This window comes from Aotus nancymaae, unplaced genomic scaffold, assembly GCF_030222135.1.
Source record: "Aotus nancymaae isolate 86718 unplaced genomic scaffold, 86718_ANA_hifiasm-v0.15.2.pri h1tg000029l, whole genome shotgun sequence".
NCBI classification, from domain to species: domain Eukaryota; kingdom Metazoa; phylum Chordata; class Mammalia; order Primates; family Aotidae; genus Aotus; species Aotus nancymaae.
Window position 1 is genome coordinate 81,242,253 of NW_026988442.1, and position 23,365 is coordinate 81,265,617.

Consider the following 23,365-nt stretch of genomic DNA (forward strand, 5'->3'; position numbering starts at 1 on the left):
CATAGATAGCAGGAATGTCATTTATGATTTTACTTTGGGTAAAATTTGTCATTATTGTGTGAAGTATAACATTCACATGCCCTAGAATCTAAAAATTCCTTCCTAGGTATATACCATAAGGAAGTAATGGCATGTGTATATCAGGAAACAAGAACAGGGATGTTTATTCAGTCACAGTTGAGAACAACCATTGGTCTCCTGAGCTGTGCTTAGGAGCTATTAATGGATGTTTCTGATAAAATGATCTATATAAAACATGGCTTTCAACCTTGGAGAATTAAAGTGCAAGTTTAGTAAATGAAAACTCAACCTTTAAACTAATTCACTATGTAAATTATTTTCATATCCTTGAGTTTCTGGTGAATGTCTAACTCAGTTTGCTTTGATGCGTATGTATGTTTGCCTATATGATGTGTAATTTAATTTTAGTTGGCCTTGAACTTTTGAAAGAGGGATCAGGCAGTCCATGATCTTATATTTCCCTTTAGGACTCAGCATTTTGTTACTGATTCATACATATTTTCATTTAACCTATAGCAGAGTTATTTTTATAACTATAAGATATTCCATTTTTTATGTCATTCTCATGGTTATATGATACACAATCTTTTACTTATATTACAATATATCTATTGTTTATCTTATATTTAAATTGAACTGAAAATTTTTAATTGCTAAATCTATCATGAATGACACTATGTGAAAAGACAAAAGCTGTGATTAATCCAGTTTAAGAGAGAGAATGATAAGGATAAAGTTGATATTTCTCTTACCTATTAATTCCTATCTGTCTTATCCACTAAATAGGTATCTGTCTTATCTACTAGTTTATTTTATGTTGCTGTAAAGGAGTATCTGAGGCTGAGTAATATACATAGAAGATGTTTATTTGGCTCATGGTTCTGCAGACTGTGCAAAAAGCATGGCACTGGCATCTGTTGCTGGCGAGGGCTTCAAGTTGCTTTATTCATGGTTGAAGGTGAGGGGCAGGCAGCCTGCATGTGCAAAGATAACATGGTGAGAAAGGAAGCGAGAAAAGAGAGAGGAGGTGCCAGGTTCATTTTTAACAACCAGCTTTCATGAGAACTAATAGAGCAAAAACTCACTGTGATAAAAATAGCACCAAGACATTCATGAGGACTCCCCTCCCATGACCTAAACTCCTATCATTAGACTCCACCTCCAACATTCAGGATCAAATTTCAATATGAGGTTTGAAGGAGTCAAACATCCAAACTATAGCAATATCAAATATGATATCATTGAGGAATATATAAGAATATATGAAATCTGGCACAAGTAAATATCTTTTTTTATTTGCTAACCTATGTTTTCTCCTGTTCTTGGAATTGTTAATTATAATGCTAAATTAATGATGTTATATAAACTTTAAATGAGCTTTTGAACCATCAGCTCTCAAGAAGATTTAGTCTTTGCACTATTTTTTGTTTGTTTGTTTCTATCTCATAAAAAAATAATTCAGCCATGGTAAAAAAAAAAATTTTTACTTAAATCAATATTAGACATTATAGTTTCCCTTTTTTTTTTTTTTTTTTAAAGAGAGAGTCTCACTCTGTCGCCAGGCACCAGACTGGAGTGCAGTGGCACAATCTCGGCTCACTGCCACCTCCGCCTTCCGGGTTCAAGCAATTCTCTTGCCTCACCCTCCCAAGTAGCTGAGACTACAGGCACATGCCACCACGCCCAGCTGATTTTTGTATTTTTAGTAGAGACAGGGTTTCACCATGTTGGCCAGGATGGTCTCGATCTCTTGACCTCGTGATCCGCCCGCTTTGGCCTCCCAAAGTGTTGGGATTACAGGCTTGAGCCACCGCGCCCGGCCAGTTTCCCTCTTTTTACAAATATGGAAATTGCAAAGCTTTTGGTAATCATCATTTTTCTTACACCAGAAATAAAATCATATTACTAATTGGTACATATTATATTTTAAAATAACTATATAATTTATGTTTATAAAATTATCCTCAGTTAAATGTGCCTGATGGGATATCACAACAAGAATGAATTTAAGTATATTTCTGTTGGACAGCTCCAGTCTACTTACTTATTTTATAAGTATCATATTACACACATTATATAAGGCCATGGTGAAGAAAACTCATCCTGAAATTCTAATGTCAAATTTTTAGGACTTCCTTAGCTTTTATATGCTATATTCTTTAATGTAGCTGTGCTTGAAAGTAATAGCACCATTTAAGACAAAAATATACTTGATATATGATGGTTATAAAGCACTAAGACAATTTGAAGAATCATTAGACTAGCACAAACTGAACTTCAAATAAATAATTTGCATAAATATGTAAGTTATAATATTCCTTTTTTTCTTTCATCAGCCCATAGCTTTTCCAATTTATTAAAGTCTTGGGTGGAGAAATATTGGCGTTCTTATCAAAGTCACCTTTTCTGCCCTATCTTTTTAAGTTATTAATAAATTTCAGTAACCATTACTTTCCACTTTCTGTGAAAAATAAAAATTACTTTTTAAATGTTTTAGTGTATGGCCTATGATATAAATGAATAGGATGTTATTTTGGCTGTTTACATTTATTGAGCAATAAAAATACATGTGTGTCAGTCTATATGGATTAGTAGGTATTGATTAAATAGTCATAAAAATTACCTACTTGTATTGTGGCATTTTCTGCTTTGGATTGTTTTATTGAATACTCCAGTATCAACAAAATGTGTGGTAATAAGAAAATATATGTAGAGAGAGACCATCTATTATGTTGACAAAATATGGATATTGCAGGTATCAGGAAATAGATATAATTTAGGCACTATCATAATTAATTGGTTAGCTAAGAAAAGAGAACATGAAAAAATACACAGTAAAAAAATTGATTTTAACATTTCCTGCATATATACCCAGTTATAGCTATAGAGAAGAATCAAGACTTTGTTTACAGCTAAATGATAAAAACCTATTTGCTTCTTCTCTGTTCTTGAAGCCAGACAGTGAGAGAGAGCCTGTCTTTTGGATCATACTATGAACTGCTGCCTTCTTTCCAAGCTCCTCTTGATTTTCCTTTCCTTCTTTTCAACTATATAATAACCTTTCTCCCTCTTTTCCTCCATTTATGGTCAACTGGCTTTCTAAAAACCTTCCCCATACTCAAACTAGGTAATTTGGTCATTTTTATAGACTGCACTATGAAGGAGGCATATTCATAATATATACTTAATTACGTGTTTCAAAATTAATATTTTTCTAAAAGGAGAGATGGTTTTTCCAAATGTTTTTGTTGGGTATCAATTAACAAATAATGAGATCGAATACTGAGGGAAGTTATACTCTGAATAAGTTACTCATAAAGGATATGTGTGTGTATGTTCAGGGAGTTTGGTGGGCTGGAGGTTGAGGGAGCAGGGAAAATACCATAGGATCCCAGAAGACTTACATTTTTGTCTCCATCATTCACCATCTGTTAAAAATGTACCCGTCTATACTTTTAGAATTATTCAGCCAAAGCTCCTGGACCATGATATTTTATTTTATACATAGAGATGTCTTTAGATATTTTTATTACCAGCTTATTCCAAGGTCTAGAACAATACACATCCCTACTGCACAGTTCCTACTATTCTGCCATTTCTCAATGTTAAGGCAACCAAGTCCTTTATATGAGTTTGTGTTAATTTTAACTGCATCTCTCATTCTCCCTTTGCTCAGTCCTTTCTCAGCCTCAAGCCATACAAATGAATATTTTATATATTCTGGCACTTCTGACATTTAAGTTTGTGTTTAATGATTTCTAGCTATGATCTTTAATATCTGACATCTTGGAATACCATCATTATCTCATTTCTACCTCTAGTTACAATGTTTCTGACAAAAGTGAATCATTGTAATGGAGCCTCTTACTAGGGACATTATTGTGGCAATAAAAGATGTAAATTGCCGTTCCAAACAACCTAGAAGTGCAATCACGAAACAGTGATCAATTGTTAGATGAACTGCACATGTAATTATGTACATGTGAGGTCAGATGAATCACTTGAGCTAAGAAGGACAGGGAAGGCTTAAAGGAGGAGGATTAGAATGATATTTCAGAGAAACACAATTTGAATAAGGAAAAGGGAAAGGTGAAGGTAATATAGCAAGTAGAGGAAGTTGAACGGAGGTACAAGAAAAAGAAAACATGTACATTTAAAGAATACAAGCAGTGGTACACAGTGCTCATAACTGCATGATTACTGGCCCATCCAGATAGAACGTGTCATTTGGGGGACTTGTTCCTTTTCTTTAGAGGGGATGAATTTACATTGAACATAAACTTTCATTTAGTACTCCATGTAAATGATTAAAGATGAGACTTTCTGGCATCTTTCATAAATTCCAGACTTTTTATCCGCAAATCCTGTGCACTTCCTATCGGATATCCTTCAGGAGCTATAACAATAATGTATATAAAATTTGAATGTGTAAAACTTTCCTCAAAATATGCCTGTTTTTTCTTTTCCAAAGTGAGAATGTTGCAAAAGCAACGTTCACCCAATGATAAACACTTGAAAACCTGGAGTTATTCTGTATACTTTCTTCTTTCTCCATATTCAAATCTAATCCTTAATATTTTTTTTTTTTGTATTTTATTCACAACCTCCCCTGAATGTGTCCCTTTCACTTTTTGCCTCTGCTTCTGTCATTAGCCTCTTACCAAGCTCTCATGAAATCAAAACGTCATCAAATCTAACTAGTTTTCCACCCAATTGCCAAGGTAATAGTTCTAAATTCAAACCTGATTTTGCTTCTTTCTTCACTTTCAGTTTTACCACTCGTGGAAACAGTGATGAGCTCTGGCATATTCGTGTTGGCAGTAATACATGCTTTATATGTAATAGCAGTAATCGATGGAATCATCCCTCATCTTCCCAGTAATTGTTTGTAAGCCACTTGTGCATTTTTTGAAGGTTATGCTCATATTGTAGGCTGTAATTGCGTTTAACTCAAAAACACTAAAAGATAAATATTCATATATATTACCACCAAATATATGGAAAGGATACAATTCTGCTTTTTAAAGCTCATAGCGTTGTCTTCTTTCTCCTCACCCATCCTTGTGGCAATTATTACTTTACCAAAACTTGCCAGGCTTATAGGTTCCAGACAGTATCTGGCTGCCAAGTATATTTAAAAGGATTGAATTATAATTTTAAAATTATGAAATCATAAGGTAAATGTTGATTTCTAACTTTTTTTGAAAAAAAATTGAAAACTAGAAACACTGTGTATTTTTCTACAAGACAGTATGTATCCGGAGCTGTGGAGGTACTGAGCTCTTTTAAATAGGCAGTCTGACTACTCCATCTCTCTTAGATTCTTACTCAGACAGCTTCATTCTTACTCTGCATACCCAGTGGTTTAAAGCATTCATGTTTTGGACACTTGCTCTAACATTGACTAAAGAGGTTCATGGCACTTGTCTTGTCCTGATCAATACGGAGTGGAAAACTTCCCAGTGGGTTTGGTTTCCCAACTCTGAGGCACTTTCAGTGTCTCCCTTCCCATGGCGCTCGTTGTACAGTGCATGTTCAATACATAAGATTTGCTGGAATGGAATGATACATACAAAAGAGTACCACAAAATGTTCTTGAGCTGCCTGAAAGCATGCATTGTGGATTTTTTTCTCTACTTGATCAAGTGCCTTGTCTTTCTTGCTTAATTTGTCTAGTTAATCACGTGCGTATTTGCTGTACTCTGTTTATGATACCTTGCCTGCCTTCAACAGAATGTACATAGATGGCAGGATTCATGCATTTGTATGCCCTTTGTTGAATGTCAAAAACTGCACAGGCAGGCATCATTGCTGAGTAATGGCAATGAACACGTGGAAATTACTTCTGCATCCTTTCATTTCAATGGTAATTAAGTTGTTAAATATGTAAATACTGTAATAGCATTATTGGCAGTAATCAACTTCCCCAAACCACAATTTGAAGCCATATCAAGTTGAAATTCAACCAGAACTATTTAATGTCTACAGTTAGAATCAGTGTTGACCAAGGCGTCTCCTCTGGCTGCTAGAATGAATTAATCCCCCAAATGCAACAAATGATAACATTAAGGGCGTAAACCAAGAGGGAGTGATCTAAGATTTCCAATCTCCTGGGCTCTTGGCTAAGCTGCCAAGATGTGTTTCTTATTCGTGTATCATCAGTAAGTTTCTCTGCCGCACCAGTGACCTGCCCACAACTCTTTAATTTCAGAGAAGGTTCAGCAGCTTGGGCCCCTGAAAAGATATTTGGAAAGTTTCCCAGTTTGTGTGCTGCATAAGCTTGAGGCAGTAGAGTGATAATTAATAAAGTGCCAGACTAGATAATTGTAGGAACTGTAAAAGATACTAAAATGTTGTTACCGGAGGCACAGACGCACCTGTGAAAGCGTGAAGTTAATTTGTGCAAGGAACATCACATGAGGGTGGATGAGGACAAGGGAGGTGTGATTTCCTTTAAATTAATTCAGATTTTAGACAGAGATCTATACATATATATATATATATATAAAACCTTTTTGCTAGTAAGATAATACAAGGCTTATGAAAAGAGGCCCTGCTGGATTGTCTTGTTATGTATGCCTCTCTCTCACCTTGAGAAAGGTGTAACAACTGCTATATTGGAATTTTCTAATCCCTGTAGGACAAGCATGATGACATTGCCTTACCAATTTCTATATAACAGCATACCATTTGATACTGTTCTCTTAAACATTTCTTTTTTTTTTTTTTTTTTTTTTTGAGACGGAGTTTCGCTCTCGTTACCCAGGCTGGAGTGCAATGGCGCGATCTCGGCTCACCGCAACCTCCGCCTCCTGGGTTCAGGCAATTCTCCTGCCTCAGCTTCCTGAGTAGCTGGGATTACAGGCACGCGCCACCATGCCCAGCTAATTTTTTTGTATTAGTAGAGACGGGGTTTCACAATGTTGACCAGGATGGTCTCGATCTCTTGACCTCGTGATCCACCCGCCTCGGCCTCCCAAAGTGCTGGGATTACAGGCTTGAGCCACCGCGCCCGGCCAAACATTTCTTTAAGAACAATACGCCTCAGACTGGGTGCGGTGGCTTATACCTATAATCCCAACGTTTTGGGAGCCCGAGGCAAGTGAATCACCTGAGGTCAGGAGTTCAAGACCAGCCTGGCCAACATGGAGAAACCCCATCTCTACTAAAGATACACAATTAGCTGGGCATGGTGGTGCATGTCAATAATCCTAGCTACTCGGGAGACTGAGGCAGGAGAATTGCTTGAACCGAGGAGGCAGAGGTTGCCATGAGCCATGATCATGCCATTGCACTCCAGCCTAGGCAACAAGAGTGAAAACTTTGTCTCAAAAAAAAAAAAAAAAAAGAACAATACACCTCCTGATACTAAAATGTTGGGAGAGATGCCTTTGTGTTTTCAGTGTCACCCTAAATTCCCCATAGGTTAATTTATATCAAATTTCAATACACAATAAAGTAATGAGACAAAGAATGAGGTTGTAGTATAGTACTTACTGCCCTGAACACTATTTAAGATTGTTGATAACTGCAAAATTCCCAGCAATTTGCAGATCACATGATAGATGACTAATCAATCATAGCTGCTAATGTTGTTATTATCATGGTTATTTAAATGGAATTTTTAAACAACAAAAAACAAAATTCTTGACATGAATTATTGCCAGTGAACACTCTCATCTTCTTCTAAAATGCCTTATATGTAGATTGTACAAGATAGATGTAAATCCCCAAATCTTAGCATTGCCGTATCATGATGTCTCCCTGACCATTCCATTCTCTTACATATCTGGCTCAGGAATTAACAAGCTATGTCATTCCAACAATACTCTGATACCAACTGAGTGCTCTACAATTCAGTTCAATTCTGAGACTACCAGGAATTAGCGTAGATCCCACAGTTAAGTAGCTCAATTCCCCTGATCTCTCCTCACCTCAGATACCAGCTGCCAGGCCCTGGTCCCAATGGTACTGAATTATATCCAACCTCGTTACAAATGTGAGGGTTCTCATTACCCCTTTTCAGGCTAGAGAATTTCTTAGAATGACTCAAGAGAGCTCAGACAAGAGCTATATTTATGAATAGCAGTTTATTGTAAAGGGTACAAATGAACAGCTAGATGAAGAAATATACAGGGTGTTGTCTGAAGGGGTCTCCAGCACAGAAGACTCTTCCTCTTTGGAACTGGTGTACATCACCCTACCATTGCATCCATGTTTACCAACCAGGAAGTTCTCTCAACCCTTATCATTCAGAATTTCTTAGCAAGGTTTCATTACTTAGGCATGAGTTACTGGATCACTGGCCAGTGGCTTGAACTCAAATCTCCAGCTCTTCTCTCCTACTAGGTCTTAGAGTGGGGCTGAAATTTCTAAACTTGCAATCACATGCTTGATGTAATCTGATGACCAGCTTAATCCTGAGACTGTAAGCTAACCTCCCCTCACAAAGAGTCGACTGATGTTGCAGAAATTGGATAACTTCGAAAGAAATTTGCTATGAATAACAAAAGACACTTCTTCGCTCAGAAAATTTCAAGGGTTTTTGGAGCTCTGTGCCAAGAACCAGAGACAAAGACCAACTATATGTTTTATTATACCACCCAAACTTTCCAAATACTGTTTAGTCTGAGTTTCTTATCCTATCCGTTGTGTTTTGGAGTCCCTATGTAAAACAAACAACCAAACCAACAAACCAAACCAAACAAAGAAACTCTGACTTCACACTTTTCGGAACTTTATAGAGAGCAGTCTTATGAAAACTATACTACCATAAGGTGTCTACAAATGTTTATGCATGTATTTCTCTGCAAATTCCATGCAAAGGATCTATTTTGCTTAACATTTTATATAATTCATTTTGTGGTTTTTTTGTTTATATTTTGGAAGTTTTTGATACATCAACTCAATGTGCTTGCCCTCTCTTTAGAGATGAATTAGACAGATATCTCTATTTCAAATGAAATCTTTTCTCTACATTGATTGTATTTATGTTTCATTGTGTAGTTTAAATTCCTCTATCATCAAATTTGTTCAATTTTTCGATTATAGGCTCAAGATTAGTCAAGTACAGTGCAATAGTTTTTGTTTGACATCAAATGCAATGTTAGGTATTTGCGTTTTAATCTGTTTCACCCTGGGTATTTCCTTTAAAGAGAGTCTGTCTTGAATGTTAGTATCTTTAAATATAAACATTCAACCACTAAGAATACAAAAATAGTGACAGAAAATTATTACAAACAGAATGTCAATACTTCTTTTCCTTTTGATTAATCTAGCATGCAAATATAAAAGCATTTTGGTTACATAGGAATTTCAGTGGGCCTTTGAATTTTTTAAGTAACAAAAATTTTAGCATTCTTTAGGAGCTAACATATAGAAAGGTATATTAGCAAATGTTGTCTTATTGAAATGTCTAATATGTCCTGTTTGAGCTTTTATATTCATCTGAATAATCATACATACATACATGCAAATATATATACAATATAAAAGAAATGTGAATGCCCTTTTGTAGTACTATGAAAATTGAGTGTTGTTTTTTTTTTAATATTCCAAATTCATGTTAAAAAGCTTTTAAAGATAACTATTTTTTTTTCTTTGTCTAGGTAACCTTCAAAGCATCAAGACATTCAGTTTCACCAGATTTAAAATATGTCCTTCTGGCATATGATGTCAAACAGGTAAAGGAATGATCTTTGAGAATAGTTTTCTTTGTGATGCACTGAGGTGACAATTCATAATTTTGCTTAGCTATAACTCACCTAAGCAAAATCTGGCATATCCGGTAACTACAGGAGTACAGTAATGACTACTTTGCACAAAGGATGTTTCAAGATAATGTCCAAATGTCTTTCATAGCTGGATATCAAATAATTGAGACAATTTGCCATGTGCCTGTGCTGACCCAAGTCCATCTCTTGGCAAAGGAGAACGTGGCAGAGTTTAGCAAATCGATCAAATGCAGGCTTGTGAAAGTTTCAGGATAAGCCTTACTATATACTTGAGTGTTTCATGTGTGTACAGATTAGAGACTTTTCTAGTTGCTGTGTCTTGAGCTTCAGATTTGTATATTGGGAAGGAAGCTGCTGAAAAAATTAATTCAGATTGCAGTCAATGGATTCTTTAGTGGTATTTGAATGTCAGCTTGGGGTTACAGAAAATTTTGTAAATGGGGAAAGCCAATACATTAATTCTGAACAAATAAAACATTCTAATTGAAATCAATGTTTCCTTATTCCATGTGAGCCCTAAAACACAGTTAGAGCAATATGTATGGTTGTTGAGTATTTTGTACTTAGATATCATTTGCACAGTTAAAAAGTAAAGTAAGTGTTGGAAAGGCAAGTCAGCAGATTAGTATCTGTAAAGAATAAATGATTGGAAATCATTCAAGGAAGTTTATGAGCTTCAAGACGAACAATAAAAATTTATGGACTTAAGGCAGGAAGTCTCAGATAATGCTTTTAAAGTCTTTTGAACACATGGAATTTCACAGTTCTAAAGAACTGCTATTTGATGGTTTTAGTCTTTTGGAATATACACGTGCTGTATTTTTTACATTATATTTTTTTACAAAAGTAAGTAATTAATGTGGTAAAAGACGGGGATTTTAGTCTAAGGCATCTTTTCATATTATAGATATTGGCATGTTTTCTTGTCTTTTGCTTTGGTTTATCTTTATTCATTCGGATTTTGTAAATCATATGTTGTAGTAAGAAAAATACTTGAATGTTATAAACAAAAATATTATACTAGAAAGTTTTAAACATAACATTGTTTATGTAAATAATTTAAGCTTGAAAAGTCTGCTATATTAAACTGATCATGAACCTTAAAAAATCAGGTTTGGGGAGTTATTGTAATGAAGACTAGATCTGGCAATAGGACAGACTCATAGGTCAATGAAAGAGAAGAGAGAACCCAGAAATAGGCCCTCACAACTATGCCTAATAGATTCTTGGCAAAGGTGCACAAGCAATTTAATGGAGGACAGTCTTTTCAACGACTAGTGCCAGAACAATGAGATATCCATAGGCAAAAAATAAAAACAAAAAGCCTACAAAAAACAAACGCATCATATTGGCTTAAGTCACACACCTTATACAAACTCAGAAGGGATCATGCTTTTAAATGTAAAGTGTAAATCTATAAAACTTTTAGAAAAACATCTTTGGGATTTAAGGCTAGGGCAAGAGTGTTTATATTTTTGTTTGTTTCTGAGACAGAGTCTAGCACTGTCGCTTAGGCTGGAGTGCAATGGCGTGATCTCAGCTCACTGCAACATCCGCCTCCTGGGTTCAAGCAATTCTCCTGCCTCAGTCTCCCAAGTAGCTGGGATTACAGGTACCCGCCACCATGCCTGGCTCATTTTTTGTATTTTTAGTACAGACCCGGTTTCACTATGTTGGCCAGACTGGTCTCGAACTCCTGACCTCATGATCTGCCCACCATGGCCTCTCAAAGTGCTGGGATTACAGGCGAGAGCCATCACGCCCAGCCAAGAGTTCTAAAAATGCATACCAAAAACACAGTCCTTAGCAGGATAAATTACTGCTCTATGCTAGACCCTGTTTTCGGGCTAAAAATACAAGTTACAGTCTAGAAGAAAATATTTGAAATTCCCATGTTTGACAAAGGACCAATAATCATATATAAAGAATTCTTTAAACTGAACAGTTAAAAACAAATATAACAAAAACACAACTATATAATCAGAAAATAGGCCCAGACATGAAGAAACATTTCACTGAAGATTTACAGATGGTAAATAAGTACATGAAAATATTTTAACATTTCTAGCCAATAAGTAAATGCAAACTGAAACTACAATAGAATATCACTACAAATTTATCAGAATGGTTGTTTTTTTTAAAAAAAAAATGACAGTTCCAAATGGTGGCAAGCATGCAGAGAAACTAGATAATTCATATATTGCTGTTGGAACGTATAATGGTATAGCTACTTAGGAAGATATTTTTACAGTTTCCCTAAAAACTAAGCATATACTGCCATCTGACTCAACAATTAAATTTCACCGGGTAAGTGCTTCAGGGCATTTATGCCAGATAAATAAAAAATAATGTTCACACAAAAACCTGTATAAGAATATTTACAACAGCTTTATATTTATAATAATCAAAAACTGAGACAGTCCAGATGTTCTTCAAAGGGTGAATGGCTAGACAAACTGTGGTACATTCATACCTTGAAATAAATTTTCAGCAATAAAAAGGAACGAGCTTTTGATATAGACAGCAACCTGAATAAATCTTCAGAATTATGCCAGGTGAAAAAAAGTCCCAAAATATGACTGTTTTTATGATTTCATCTACATAAGAGTCTCAAAATGACAAAATTAAAGAAATGGAGAAGAGATTAGTAGTTTCTAGGAGAAAAGGAGGAAAATGAGAGCAGCTTTTTTTATTTTATGGAACAACAAGTTCAAAATTATGCCAAGTGAAAAAAAAAACAGTTCCAAAATATGATTGTTTGTCTGATTTCATCTACATAACATTCTCAAAATGACAAAATTAAAGAAATGGAGAAGAGATTAGTAGTTTCCAGGAGAAAAGGAGGGAAATGGGAGCAGCTTTTTAAAAATTTTGTGGAACAACAAGAAGATCTTTGTGGAGATGGAAATTCTCTCTATTTTGATTATATAAGTGTCAATATCCTGGTTGTTTTCTTGAGCTATAGTTTTGTAAAATAGCACCAGTGAGGAAAACTGGGTGAAGAATATATGTGATCTCTCAGTATTATTTATTACAATGGCATGTGAAAATAATTATGTTAAAATAAAATAACTTATAAAATCTGTAATTTTTTAAAAGTCCTAAAATAAGGCAAAAGTGTTATGTTTTTTGGTTTTTGTTTTTTTTTTTTTTGAGACAGAGTTTCACTCTTCTTGCCCAGGCTGGAGTGCAATGCATAATCTCAGCTCACTGCAACCTCCACCTCCCGGGTTCAAGCGATTCTCCTGCCTCAGCCTCCCGAGTAGCTGGGATTACAGGCACGCATCACCACATCCAGCTAACTTTGTATTTTTACTAGAGATGAGGTTTCGCCATGTTGGTCAGGCTTGAACTCCTGACCTTAGGTGATCCACCAACCTTGGCCTTACAGCCGTGAGCCACCATGCCAGGCTTCAAAAGTTGTTTTTTGTTTTCGTTTTTTAATTCAGATTCAATTTATTTTATTAAGTGTATGGATTATACAAGATCATTGAAATCTTTTGCTTCAAACAAGTTACTGGAAAGAGGTGAGAAGATTTTGGTATGTGTTTCCACATTTATAGTTTTATGCAAATCTGATACAGTTTATAAAGAATAGTGAATGATAATAGTTAAAATAGTAAAAAATGATTAATTATTAAATAGACTAGTGATATTAGTTTGAGAACTTTTGTATTCTTGTCCAAGTCAGTCAATGTTTGTCCAGAAGAACAATTTTTACTATTTGCTTTCAGGGAAGCTGGTTAAATGTCTATGAAAAGTAAAACTGTATTAGATCACACCAGATCATCCATGATTAGCATCACTAATAACCATTCTCTAACCCAGAAACTCAAATTGCTTTTTCATCCTATTTTTAAATAATAACTTTTTGTAATTTAGGTTTATGTTTTTAAAATGTGGAAGAAAGAGTATAAAGCTAGGTTAACTTTGAGTATTAGACAAAATATGGCACAAACTTACAAAAATATAATTAACAATACAAACATATGCCTATGGACCAATCTTCATATTCTTAGAGTCTTTTGTTCTTATCAAGGAAAAATAAAGATACTTTATGACAAAATAACTGGAAGTGAAAGAATGCTAGCATTTAAATACATTTTAGAAACTTCGTTTCACCATTTTCTGTCATTTCATGTATTTATTCATTTTATTTGTTAATTATGTCCCAGGTGCACATGGCTGCACCTGGGCTGTATATTAGCAGGGTGTATTTGTGGGTAGGCTCACATAGATTGAATTATCTCCTTTAAGAAATTTATAACCAGGAAGAGGTGATATGATACAAACATTTATATCCACAGCATACAACATCATATTATGTATCATATAAGTGGTAATATCAAAGAATAAAGAAAATTTTTACTCAAGGTAATCATTTTGGAGAAGAATCATATGCTGGGCTTTAAAGAGCAGACAGGTAAAAATAAATAGAAAAACATTCCAGGTGGGCAGACAACATAGAACCTCAAGGAGGCAGCATTAAGTCTTTGAGGGATAGCAGTCAGTTCACACTTGCTAGCCTATTAGTTGACAATTCAGAAAGAAAAAAACAAACCTTGTATATTAGATTCAGCCAAAATTGTAGAACATTTTATTCTATACAGTTTATACTGAAAAAGCATTTTAATTTTTGTTTTTTTTTAGTTGATTTTAAGAGTTCTTTATATCTTCTAGATAGTAGAGTTGTATCAGATACATATTTTTGAAATATTTCTTCTTGGTGGGTTTACTTTTCACTTTCTTGATGATACCCTTTGATTCACAATTTTTCAAAATTTTGTTGAATTCTGATCTTTCTTTTCTTTTCTATATTGCATATGATTTTTTACTGTATCTAAAAATCCATTGCTAAAGTCAAGAAAAGTTTAGTAGTTTCAGTTCTTTTCTTTAGTTTGTTGATCTGTTTTGAGTTAATTTTTGTGTATTGTGTGAGGTAGAGTCCAGGTATATCACATTTTAAGTCTCAAGTTACATATTTAAAAACTTCTTTCTGCTCTTTTTAGTTTTTAGGTGTTGAAAAGCTGGTAGGCAGGAAAAAAATGGAAACCTATTATGTTTCCATTTTTATTAACACTGGGCTGGATCTTTAAAAAAAATAAGTAATTGTTAAATGGTTGGATTATATATAGCTTACCTACTAATCAAACACACACACATCACAAAAGCAGTATTAATTGTATATTGCTGCTTAATAAATTTCACAAAACTTAGCGACTTTTAAAAAAGCATTTACTGTCTGTCACCGTTCGTATGTATCAGGAGTTTGAGATCATCTTGGCTGGGTGGTTCTGGCTCAAGATCTCTCATGAGGTTGAGGCCAGGTTTCAGCTGAGGCTGCTGTAACATGACAGCCTGCCTGAGGCTGGGGCACCACATCCAGGTTGGATCACACACATGGATGGCAGATTGGTGCTGGCTATTGACGTGAGGCCTCCAGTTTCTCCACATTGGCTTCTTTATGGGGCTGTGGGAGTATCCTCATGATGTAATACCTAAACTTTAGTGTGGGTAATTCAGAGATTCAATTCCTTGGATGGCCTATCCTTGAATGTCAATTGTCATTTTCACAGGATCTCTTGGTCACACATTCAGCTCTGTTTCATTGTTGGAGAAGACTAGTAGGGGGCTGAGTATCTTTGGGGACCATCATGAAGGCTTGCCAACATAGTCCCCAAAAGTTTCCTTACCCTCCTGCATGCAAAATGCCCTCACTGCCTCCAAGTCCCCTCACATTTTCATCCATTACAGTCTAGCAGCTTAAGTACATCAAATGTGGGTCCCACAGAGACTCCTCAGGCACAGTTCCTTGTCTATAGCCCCTTGTGTATACCTGTATAGTCGTAAATAAAATTTAATGTATCAGTATTTATTTGTGTATTTATAGCTGTATAAATATAAGTATGCATATAAATTTTTGATATATAGACGTATAGGTATATCTTTTATTATGTATTTTGATCCAGTTAAACTAACTTTTCAGTATGTGTTCTCCGTTTTATTAGTTTTATTGGGAATAATGTATTTATACAACTAATTTATCTGTCATAGTCTTGGTATTTTGTTAAAAAACATCTATTTGTACAATTCATTTATTTTACATTTTATTTTTCTTTCTTTAAATATATCACCAATTGAGGCTTTAAGTTTTGTTGTTGTTGTTGTTGTTTTAAGATGGAGTCTTTCTCTTTTGCTCAGGCTGGAGTGAAGTAGCGCAATCTTGGCTCACTGCAACCTCCGTCCCCCAGGTTAAAGAGATTCTGCTGCCTCTACTTCCTGAGTAGCTGAAATTACAGGCATCTGCCACCACGCGAAGCTAATTTTTGTATGCTTAGTAGAGATGGGGTTTTGCCATGTTGGCCAGGCTGGTCTTGAACTCCTGACATCAGGTAATCCACCTACCTCAGCCTTCCAAAGTGCTAAGATTACAGGTGTGAGCTACCGTGCCCTGCTGAGGCTTTAATTTTTTTTTAACTTAAATTTGAATTTGGGTATAAAATTTATTTTTACTTTGCTGTGTTTCCTTTGCCTCTAGGCTTAGTAAACGCCCATCAATATGATTAATATATAATTGTATTTTTTTCTACTTTTGTATGTTTTTATCATAGATACTCCATTTTATTTTCACTTCTTTATGGTGACAAATGATTAAAGCCAATCTTCCTAAAATACTAAATAATGGAAAAAATATTTTATATGAATAAGTATAATCATAGCCAGTAACCTGGGTAGACGTCAAAAGAACATTTTTGAATAATTATCAGGAAGCCACATAACACAATTGACAGAGATGTTGCCTGAATCATGGGCATCACATATATCCTCAGCCTGTTTTCCCATAGCTATAATGAAGAAGAAAATATGAGCGCTCCTCAAACTCACTATGTTGAATCATTGCCTTGTGTAAAGAGAAAGCCATGTGATAACCAACCTGCTTCAAGGCTTGTGTGATTAAGTGAGGGAGCAACCATGAAGAGGTCTAGCACTGTTTTTCTTTTAGGAGCATGGTAGATTGAGAGAGCTAGTTTAGTTTTACCTCCCTAGCAGTGTCCTCAATCTGAGTCAAATAAATGTCAATTATTGAGTGTAGGATAAATTTAGACAATTTTTCTTTCAATCAACAACTGACTTTTGTAGGCTCTATGTGTTACTGGAGAAGTTATTTTCTGTGACTCTAAAGCAGTTGGCTGGGTGTGGTGGCTCACACCTGTAATCCCAAAACTTTGGGAGGCTGAGGCAAGTGGATCATCTGAGGTCAGGAGTTTGAGACCAGCCTGGCCCACATGGTGAAACCCCATCTTTACTAAAAATACAAGAAAAAATTAGCTGGGTGTGGTGGTACACACCTGTAGTCCCAGCTACTTGGGAGGCTGAGGCAGGAGAATTGCTTGAACCCAGGAGGTGCAGGTTTTAGTAAGCTGAGATCGGCTACTGCACACCAGCCTGGGTAACAGAGCAAGACTCTGTCTCAATAAACAAACAAAGCAGTCATTCTCATTCTTGGCTGTATCATTAGAATCATCTGGAGAGTTCTACAACTTATTAATGCTTAGGCCTTACCCTGAAGAAACTCTGATTTAATTGACCTGAGGTATAGCCCCAGCTTTGGAGTTTTACAAACTCCCCAGGAGATAATAATGAGCATTTAGGGTTGAAGACCATTGAAGTTAAGTGAACTTGTCTCTTCCACCTATTGAAGACTTTCCAGATTTCAGAAAAGGGAAACACTGGAAATAAAAATACAAATAGCTATTATTTAAACTGTGCCTATTTTGTGCCTAAGTTTTTACTTGTACATGCTTAATCCTTACATCTTTAATTCTTAACACACAACAGTAGTTGGTGTTATTCTTCCTTTATTGGTGAAAATACAGAGACATCCCAAACTTACCTATATGATTCAGAATTGAAAGTTATTGTTTTTTTTTCCTGAAACAATGGGTCTCAATGTACATGCTCAGCATAGCAGCATCTGCATAGCCTGAGAACTTATTTAAAATCCTAATTCTCTTGTCCCATTGAACCAAACACTCTAGGAGTGGGCCCAGCAATCTGTGGTTTGAAAAGTCTAAGTGATTCTGATGCACGTTCAAGACTGAGAACCAGTGATTTAGGCACCTGATTCCTTAAACTGCAAGAGCTCTACCTAAGAAGAGAGCTAAGCAACCAGAATGGCACTATGTGCAGGAAAAAAGATTAAGAGAAAGTATTATTTAAGAAAGTTGATCTACCCTTTTTTCCTTTTGTTTTTCACAATTATTTCTTCCTGAATTTAATGTCCAACTGTTCTTTTCTGACCTTGGATGCTGCTCTAGTAACCAATTTACCCTTCAAGGTTGGGCTTGATCTGTTTTAATTGTAGGTGGTGTAGTGGAGTGTGCATGGCATTTGGAAAAAAAATGTATGTTTAAATTCAAATTATTCATATTAAAATTCATATTGAAGGATAACGTAACTAGAGAAGCTTGCATATATCAGGAAGATTGCCTGATGAATTTCTATAAACTAAACACATCTATGGTGCCATCACCCAGATAAAGCAACAAAACGTTGCTGTTCTCCATCCTGTTACTACTTGCCACAAGGGAGAACACTGCCTACGTTTGTAAAGATTAATTCTGCCTGTTTTGTACTTTAGGTAAATTCATACACTATGTGCTGTTTTGTGTATCTCTTCTTTTATTCAATAATTAGTTTGTGAAATTATCCATAGATTTTAAGTGTTGTATTGTTCAGTCCTGCTATGATATATCATTCCATTGCACATGTCACAATTTATCCACTCCATTGTTGATTAGATTGTAATACAGATATACATGAACAATGCATTATTGTATAGATTATTTCTCTGATCACTCTTTCTTTCCCATCCATTTCTCTGCTTCTTCTTTGACACCTATTTCAAAAAAAGATAATTTAAGAGCTCACAAACATTTTTTGAGTACTTAGACAGTGCATCTGCCATGGAAGAGTGTTTATCAATGTAAACCTCCCAAAGTCCCACTTCCTGGCTATTTATATTATATTTTACAGAGAAGAAAGAATTAGAGATGTTAACTAACTTGCTCAAGGGCCCCAGTTCACAGTTGCAAAGCTGGGACTGAATTCTGTTCTTCTAACTCCAAAGTCCCTAGCTTTCCAATTACTTTGTCATTTTATGAAAGTCCTGAAATGTATCCTTACAAATTTTTTTCTATTTTACTTTATCTTCCTATTTATTTGAAATCATACCAACTGATTAATAATTAATTAATTGGAAGACAAGTGAAACATATTACATATATGCTTTTCAGTACTCAGGACTTAATATACTTCTCCAGACATACTGGTTAGACGTTTTATTTTTGTATTTGCATCTTTGCAACTGTTTCTCAAAACAGTCAATGAAATAATCGTTCTAGAATGTCTTTTAATGCCATAAAATTAAAAAAAAATACTTTTAAAGAAGATGAAAGCATTCCAAAATGTGACAAACCTTGATGATCAGAATATTTGCAGTTAATATTTGTCATCTAGTATTTTGACATTCACCATATCAGACTTAATTATTGTTTAAGTATTCTGAGTCATGTATATAAATATTTTTAATTTAACCAATAAATCTATTTAATTTTATATGTTATCCCTATATATTTGGAATTACTTATACATTGGAATTATTTAACAATTGTATTTTTAAGCCATCTTTAAAAAGTCCAGAGTCCTTTACCACATTTTTTTAAGGACAAACATGTATAAGGAGAAATTGATTTTTTAAAAATCCTCTTAAACAAATTTATAGTTTTATAGTTTCCTTGTTTGGATTTAAGATACACCACATTATGTAGACTAGTTAACTATTTTATACTGTCAACATCTTTCTTATTACATCTTATGTTTGTGATCACAAACTTTAATTCATTAAACTGTTGTTTCAGCAGAATTAGAAGTGTCCTCTATGCATAATGGGACATAAATCTGCATAAGAATTAGCTTTTTCTGAATGCAAGAGTAATAGTTGAATGAATCCTTTAAATCGTGTCTAAAAGAGAGAACAAATCAATTGTACCTGGACTGCATCTGCTGTGTTAGTAGTATCTGTCCTCTAAATTTGATGTTCTGCAGAAAATCGGCATTGTTATTCTCTACAGTTAGATGCATTCATTTCAGTTTAGGTCCCTACTATTTTACAGCCCTGTGGACAAAATTATTTTTCTGATAAGTATCTATTTCAACAAAGAAGTAATCCTGTAAAATGCATCCTGCATGCACTGCTGATTTAAAAAGTAACTCTTCTCTAGTGAATAATCTAATTAAATTCTGGACCTTAATACTTCAGTGCTTTGCAATTACAGATATATATTTAAGAATTCTGTGGAAGTACATAATCTGGTCATAGAATTATCTAGGCTGTTAAGATTCATACATTTGGGGTTCACTAGTATTTCAAAAGATACAAGCTCAGAGAAAGTACTGTCTGGGAAAGTTACTGTGTTCAAACTTGCGGGACTTTGAATTCATCCTGAAATCCTCCTGCCTTCTAGTGCTCGTAGAATACTCACCTTTTCTTGTTTGTAGCTGCTGCTGCTGAACTGTCTTTCTCTTTATCTTTCTCCGTACTTCACAGAGATAATGAAGCATTAAAAATAAGTTAGTATTGATTTTGGAATTTTTCTTTTGGGTCAAGGCAAAAATTCAAAAGTCCCTAGGAGATGGACAAAAAGGAATAGAAGGAAGGAAGGAAGGAAGGAAGGAAGGAAGGAAGGAAGGAAGGAAGGAAGGAAACACAAGAAAGGTTTTTGGAAGCCAGTATTTACAATATTTTTTTGTGAAAGCTAATATTTATAAATTTATCACGAAACAACATACTTTTAAATAGCATCTTTTTATTTTGAAATAAAATATATATTATGGAGAATCTGAAAATACAAAATAAAAGAAGATAAATATAATGCCTGTATCTACCTCTTTTTTTTTTTTTTAGGGAAAACAACTGTAAATGTACTGGTTTATTTCATCTAAGTCTTATTTATTGTCATTAGTATGTATTTTTTTCATTTATAGACAAAGTCATAAAATAGTATAATGCAGTTTACTATTGTGAACATTACACTTATGAACATTATTCCTTGTCTTAAATATTTTTCAAAAACGTTATTTTTAATGGCTCTACAATCTTTTCATGTGGTTATATCATAATTAATTTATTCAACTTCAGTTCTTTAATATTTATAGATAGTACACAGATTAACACTGTCACTATTATAAATATGTGCTACAATGAACACTGATAAATATCTGTCTTTGCTTTATTCTCAGTTAAATTAATGAGAATATTGGCTTATATATTTTCTACACTAATTAATGTTCTTGATGCATATTGCTAAAATGCCCACTAGAAAGCAATGTAAATGTATTCTTCCCCAGTAAAGAGAAATAATTTAAGGTTCCTTTTTGGCTCATGATGCTATTTTATAGGACTGTAATGGTTTTTCTAGCATAAATGAATAAAAATAATAAAATTATTTATGAATAGGAGATTATATGATATGTTAGCAGATTCTGATTCCTTTCTTTTTACCACTGAAAGCTCTGTGATTCATATTCACTAAGTGCAGATATCTAAGCTCAAGTCATTGAGAAAGCAAGCTTATTATCAAAAAACTAAAATAAACATCTTCAATATCAAATAATTGCCTCCATTACTCTGGTAAAATTACACTAGGAACAACAGATGAGTAGAATTAGCAAGTGGTGGAATAAAGTAAGTTTCTCCATAAAAGAGTCATTTAGCGAGACTTATTTTAAAATTGTTACTATACAAGGCAGTCTTTAATTGTAAAACATAATGGAGTCATCATTTGTATTTATTCACAGGAAGTTTATTTCTATGGAAATAATATCATGTTCTCTTTTTAAATTGCAAGATGCAGATTCCAACCTACTTCTTTAGCTTTGTATACATTTACAACATACAGGTAGATTTGAGACATGTTTTTAGAATAGGTACCTATGTATGTAATTATATTAAGATAATGGACTCTTCTTTAGTTCAGTGGGTTCCTGCTTGTGCCTGTTATTTATTTTTACTATAATGAGGTAAATATCTAAGGCAATAAAATATTATATTTGTTTACGGTGTGTTGGCTGGCAAAGAATCCCCTTGTACATGGGGATGCCACGAAGTAGCAATAGGCTTAACAAGGAGAAAAAGTAAGTGAGTCCCTATATCTTTGGCAAATATTAGGCTGAATGTGAGTTAAGCAGTTTTCTCTATTATAAGGCTTCAGACAGATTTTAATAAATTAGTGTATTATAATTCATCAAATGGAAGAAAACATATTTATTGCACCCTGAGCTTACTTGTGACACATTTCTGGTTTTTGTTTTTGATTTTGTTTTTGTTTTTTTTTCATGGATCTGTGTGTGGTCTAGAACAAAAAACATACTATGACCAGTAGGATATTAGGAAATTACTATGATACTAGGTAAAAAGATCTTATTGTGTTCACTTAATAATGATGTATATCTGCCAAACTTCATGTAAGAAAACAGTCATTTATTGTGATCATAGATTCTGCAGATCAGGGTTTCTAGAAGGGCTTGGCTGTGCATTTCCCACTTGAGGTCTGAAGTGACTGATGCAAGATGTGGGGGCTGCAGACATCTGAAGGCTTGACTGAGCTGGAAGCTGTACTTCCAAAGTGGCTCATTCACATGGCTCACAAGTTGATACCAGTCGTTGGCTGAGAACCTCAATTTTTTCCATGTGGACCTCTGCACAGGGTTTCTTCCATGTCTTCATGAGAAGGCTTAAGGCTGCCCCCAGTGTGGGTAATTGAAGGAAGACAGGGAGAGTCTGCAATGCTTTTTTTTTATACAGCCTTGAAACTCATAAACCATCATTAGCATTCTAGTGTTTGTCACACAAGCACAGCTGAGATTACAGGTGGGAAGGAAGCACATGAGGCCATAAAATTCAAGAGATTAGAATGACTGATGGCTCTCTCCATTGACAGATCCTGAGACAATGGAAGTGAATTTCATGAGGACTTGGATAATACATCAGGAAATCACTGTAGAGTTCTCAATATTAGGGAGGTTAGATAGCTTGGAACAGACTGAATAGCCATATCCAGAGCATTGTGATTAATTTATATTACATGTGAGGGCCTTCAGAAACTTTTATTATTATGTATTATTATTTTTTCTTTGTTTCTTATTCCATGCACTTAAATGTGCTTTAAATAAATAGATAAAAGTATACTTATCACAGTTTTGAATGAGCAAGATAGAATAGAGGATTGATTTACAGATAATCTATATAATCAAGATTACAGATAATCTAGGGGTGGCACTGCTGACTTAAGTTCAAATGATTAAACTTAACAGTGTTGAGTGAATTTAACCATGTATTTTATTTTTTTAAAAATCTGGCTCCCAAAATGTAGTGTAACTAGAGTAGCTCCAGTCGCATTCCCTGGTTCCCACACTGGGAGTCAAACCCCGGTCGCCTAGGTGAAAACCAGGAGTCCTAACCGCTAAACCTCCACAGAAGCAGAGTTACCTATGGCTGGAACTTAGGATCTTGATCTTCCTAACCCTGAAGAATGGGGGAAAGGGCCTGG

General features: G+C 34.7%; 1 protein-coding gene across 3 annotated transcripts in view; it reads left to right on the top strand.

Annotated features, from left to right (window-relative positions):
• Positions 1 to 23,365, top strand: part of DPP10 (dipeptidyl peptidase like 10) — a 1,408,189-nt gene that overhangs the window by 1,090,903 nt on the left and 293,921 nt on the right. For all 3 annotated transcript variants that reach the window (XM_064382830.1, XM_064382829.1, XM_064382831.1), the window contains exon 5: positions 9,630 to 9,704. In XM_064382830.1, coding sequence (XP_064238900.1) covers positions 9,630 to 9,704 — 75 coding nt within the window. The remainder of the gene's footprint in view (positions 1 to 9,629; positions 9,705 to 23,365) is intronic.